The 4,658-nt window shown below is 46.2% G+C and overlaps 1 protein-coding gene across 1 annotated transcript in view; it reads right to left on the minus strand.

Annotated features, from left to right (window-relative positions):
- Positions 1-4,417, minus strand: part of si:dkey-246i14.3 (ephrin A4) — a 48,952-nt gene extending 44,535 nt beyond the window's left edge. The window contains exon 1 of the mRNA XM_063199912.1: positions 3,709-4,417. Within this exon, the coding sequence (XP_063055982.1) occupies positions 3,709-3,830 (122 nt within the window). The 5' untranslated portion in view covers positions 3,831-4,417. The remainder of the gene's footprint in view (positions 1-3,708) is intronic.
- Between the last annotated feature and the right edge of the window lie 241 nt (positions 4,418-4,658).

Consider the following 4,658-nt stretch of genomic DNA (forward strand, 5'->3'; position numbering starts at 1 on the left):
ATCAGTGCCGCTGGGTTGAGGAGAGTTCCTCCGCTAGAAATTTATGTCTGCTGCCGTCGTCACGGAACGGCAACAGGCAACGGGCAACAGGCAAGGACAAACGACTGCGTTCGCCCATGATAATATTTACTTAGCCTCACAATACATTCAGCAGGAATGTTAGCTCTAACTTATTGTGATAGAAAACTCAAAAGGCATGCTAAGGCAAAAAAAAAGAAGAAGAAAAAAATCCACCGTGTTAAATACCAGTGTTGATTTATGTAGACTTTCCAATTGGGGGGTATTTGTGTTTTTCCATGGAACTCAATTGCGTAAACGTCCAAAAAGAACGGATATGTGGTGGAACGTTTGCCAAAGCAAAGTGAAGGGGAAATGGCCCTTCGCTCTCTCTGCGAAACCTTACATTACACAAAACAAGGGCCGACGTGGGAGGGAAAGGGGGTGGGGGTTTGAGGGAAGTGGAGCACTTGTTTTCCTTTCGCCTCCTCAGCAGCAGTACAGAAAAAGCAATTATCTTGCACCAGGTTCGGCTGATTACTGATTGCAGTTTATGTGTTCCTCTGGCTAATCATTACTGAGGGAAGGTGGGGATTCAGTCAAGACTTTGGGCACTTTCTTGACAGACCGCCATGACAAAAGGGTTGCGTATCGTGTTATTACGTGCGTTCTCTATAGGTGTAATCACTAGACGCCTTTGATAGAAGAGAATCACACTTGGTTTTAATCTACTGTGTACGTGTGTGACCGTCTGCCTCCTCACACCCCATTACCTCTAAACACTAACTGCGGCACCATGATTGAGAAACCCTTGCATGGAATGTACCCCCCCCCCCCTCCAGTCTGGATCAACTGTATCACAACAGAGCTTGCGATTAAATTAATCCATTGTCTGTCTTTCTTTCTCTCTCTTGCTCTCTTGCGCTCTCTCTCTCTCTTGCTCTCTCTCTCTCTCTCTCTCTCTCTTTCTCTTTCTCTCTCTGTCTCTGTGTGTGTGTGTGTGTGTGTGTGTGTGTGTGTGTGTGTGTGTGTGTGTGTGTGTGTGTGTGTGTGTGTGTGTGTGTGTGTGTGTGTTCTGTCAATGCCAAGATGATTGCAGATAAATGTGGCTCATAGAGTTTGAATAAGACTTAATAAGACTATTTTCTGCAATAATCAACACCCCCTCAGATAATAATTGTTCTCTTAAAGCTGTTTATTTCACATCAGAGTGTATCTGATGACTGTGCTGAGATGTCCAGACACCTTGAGATAGATAGATAGATAGATAGATAGATAGATAGATAGATAGATAGATAGATAGATAGATAGATAGATAGATAGATAGATAGATAGATAGATAGACCGTAATCAGGTATGGCAGAGGGAGGAGTGCAGAGAGACGGATTGGCCTTCTGGTATTTCCCAAGTATTAGCAATGTGTCCAAACTTGTTGTGCGACTCCCCCTCTTGCTCACTCTCTCACTGACTCACTCACTACACCTCTTGCTCGCTCACTCACTCACAACACCTCTTGCTCGCTCGCTCACTCATTCCTTCACTAACTCATTGATTCGCTTACTCGCTCCCTCACTTGCTCAATCTAAAAGCACCCGTACATCTCTCCCCAATCCTACCACTTCTTCACTCACCGACCCACCCACCCCCTTCCCTCTTTCCCCCCTGCTCCTCTCCCTATCTGTCTTCAAATCAAGACGATAGGAACACATTGTTCTCCAGGTGGCTTTCTGGGGCGAGTATAATGACTTTTTATCTTAATGAATCTGATCTTTAACCACTGAACTCTGCAGGCAGCCTAAGGATACTGCTCCATCAGAATCCACTACTGCTGACTTAGCTGCTGCAACATGCCTGGATAGACGGGAGGCAAGCAGGGCCGGTGCTAGGCATAGGCACACTAGGCGGTCGCCTAAATGTCTTAGGGCCGCCAGAAATGCCCAAAATGTCCCACGGCGTTAGAATGTCAAATGAAAAAAAACCTCTGGACACTTAACACGTTGATAGTGATTATGCATGGAGTCGGCGCAGATTAAGATACATGGCGCTATGTTTACAGATGACAATGTCTAAATGCACCAAAAAGGAAGGGGTTGCTCGCCTAGGGCACCAAGTTGACTAGAACCGGCCCTGGCTAGAAGGGGCAAGGGGCTAAGGGTAGGGGAGGTGGGGGCAGACTGATAAGGTTCTGGCACTGATAAGAGGAAGAAGTTTGTACCCGGCTTATATCAGCTGACTGCCAGTGTCGCATACTTAGACGGATAAACTGGTTACATTGCACTCAGGGGTGACTCGCAGTCCAGATGCCCAGATAGAAAAGCCGGTCACACACGCGTGCACGCAGACACACAAACACACACACACACACACACACACACACACACACACACACACACACACACACACACACACACACAACAATATATGTGTACATAAGCAAAAGAAGCAGGGAGGGGAAAAAAGAAAAAAGCCTTTTTCAACAGGCATTTTGTCAGACGCAGTGGAGAGTCAATGGTCTGTAGAAGTGCAGTAAGGAAAACAAGATAAGGAAAGGGAAAGATCTGGATGATGGCCCACACAAATAGCTGACAAGACAAATGCCATTCATGTTATGAGATTGCAATGGTGGAGATATATATCCCATTCTTTCATGGAGGCCAAAATAAATTCTGGTTCATCTTATTAGTAAGGACATGATCATAACATGTTGATAATATGATCACCAGCAGCTAGTGTAAGTATTGTACTTATACAGAAGAACCTGTTTGCATGCACCCAATAGGGCTTGGATTGGATATGGGGGTGCAGAGGTGAAAATGCAGGCCTATGTGAAAACGGGACAACTGGTATAACATTAGGCTACAAGCTTCTCACAGCAACGACAAGGGTATTAGACCAGTGCTTTGCAAATGTGCCTTTGCTGTCTAGAACAGATCAGCACTCAACCATCAGCGCACAGCACACCTGGATTCGCAGGTGAGCTTGCATTCCATCTGACTGATGACCAGCAATTAAACAATTAGCGGCCCCTGTGCTCCGGCAGCGTTGATGCTCCGCCACACTCGCTGCCTGGCCTAATTTGTACAAGCCGCGCTGTTCCCCTCTGAACAGATTTAGCGCTACATTTATTCATAAGTGTCTGTGAATATGGGATAGGCCGTGTTTTGCAGTGGTCCCTCTGTGCGCGCACACTGTTCCAAGAGGTCCCTGGCCTTCGGAGAACATGCAGGGACAATCTGTTTCGAGTCGGCCTGTCCGTGTGACTCGGTCCCTAGTCATCGACAGCAGGTGTGTCTGTCCTGTTCACTTTCTGCCAGTTAAACACAAACAACACCCACTCAACACCGAACAAGATGCGACATGACGCCCCACTGTAGTCTTCACGCTTACTTTTCAGAGTGGCATTTGGCATTTAAAACAGAAACTTGCAGTTGCCAGGCGCTACGCCCATGGTTCGAGGGCATTGAAGTAGGCAACAGTAATGAGAAGTGACAGCTAAGTTGGTGGATCCCCAACGGTCGCCCACCATCAACAGCCTGCTCTGAATATATATAGATGGGAATGATGCCAAGATTGGTTGCGACATGCATGGGATTTTGATCCAGATGTCAGAGGCATTTTTGGCGTAGTAAGTAATCATTATGCATAGGCTACTTGCAAAATACCCAAGAAAGGCAGAGGAACCGTAACCGTTTCAGCGCAAATAAAACTTACTTTGTGTTTGTGGAATTCCAGTAGACAGCATGTCTCTTTCCTAAGGCCGTGCAAGCAAGCTCAATCACCAGAACAGTCAATCTCCAGACTGTGAAAGCTCCGGGATACGGACGCCAGCCCATGACGACAGTCAGCCGGCTGGAGCGCTTTCTCGCTGGGCCCGTGTCAGTGGCGTGTGCGTAAGGACAAAGTTGCGTTTATGAAGGCACAAGTCAAGCAGAAGTTTGTGGGTGCTTTTCAAAAGCGCCAAGTAAACGCCAAAGTTTGTCCGTCACTTTAAAATGAACCACAGGAGAACATCCCATCCTGTGTGGAGTCCATATGTGCTTGGTTGGCAATGTGCGCCTCGCACGTTGAGAGGTAACGTTTAAACTTTAAATCACGGCAGGGACCGGACGAAAGCCTGTTGCCACAGCTGAAACAGAAAGTTCCTCCTTGGGTTGTTTTGCCTCTCTCGCAGGTGCGTTGGACGGCTTCCAAAAATAAGAATAAGAAAAAAAGAACGTTTCCGCGTTATAAAGTATTCCCATACAGTTTTAAAGACTCGTGCGCTGAACGCAATGGAACATGCTTTCAATGAGCGTATTGAGAGTTGAAAAGTCAAGTATGCCACAAAATTCTCTCTCCCACTATGACGAAAGTCTGGTAACCAAACTAGAAAATATTTAATGAATCACGGTAGAGGTTATGATTAGTATTACCACCTCGATAGCCTGTGGGGATGAGTGGTTTGGTGTGATTTAGAATCAGTATGGGAGAGGCGGAACCAGATAAACTTTAAGCCAATCAGCGCAGACTGGGGGAGGAGCTGTGTGCACTCTTAGGTGTGTCCCGTCAGTGTTCTGTCAGTGAAACAGCCGTTTTATTTGTTGGGTTGAATGAATAATTGGAATGAATATTATAATTGATCACACATTTAATCCCAAAGCCCTGTTTGAGAATATGGAAAC

This window comes from Engraulis encrasicolus, chromosome 5, assembly GCF_034702125.1.
Source record: "Engraulis encrasicolus isolate BLACKSEA-1 chromosome 5, IST_EnEncr_1.0, whole genome shotgun sequence".
Taxonomy (NCBI): domain Eukaryota; kingdom Metazoa; phylum Chordata; class Actinopteri; order Clupeiformes; family Engraulidae; genus Engraulis; species Engraulis encrasicolus.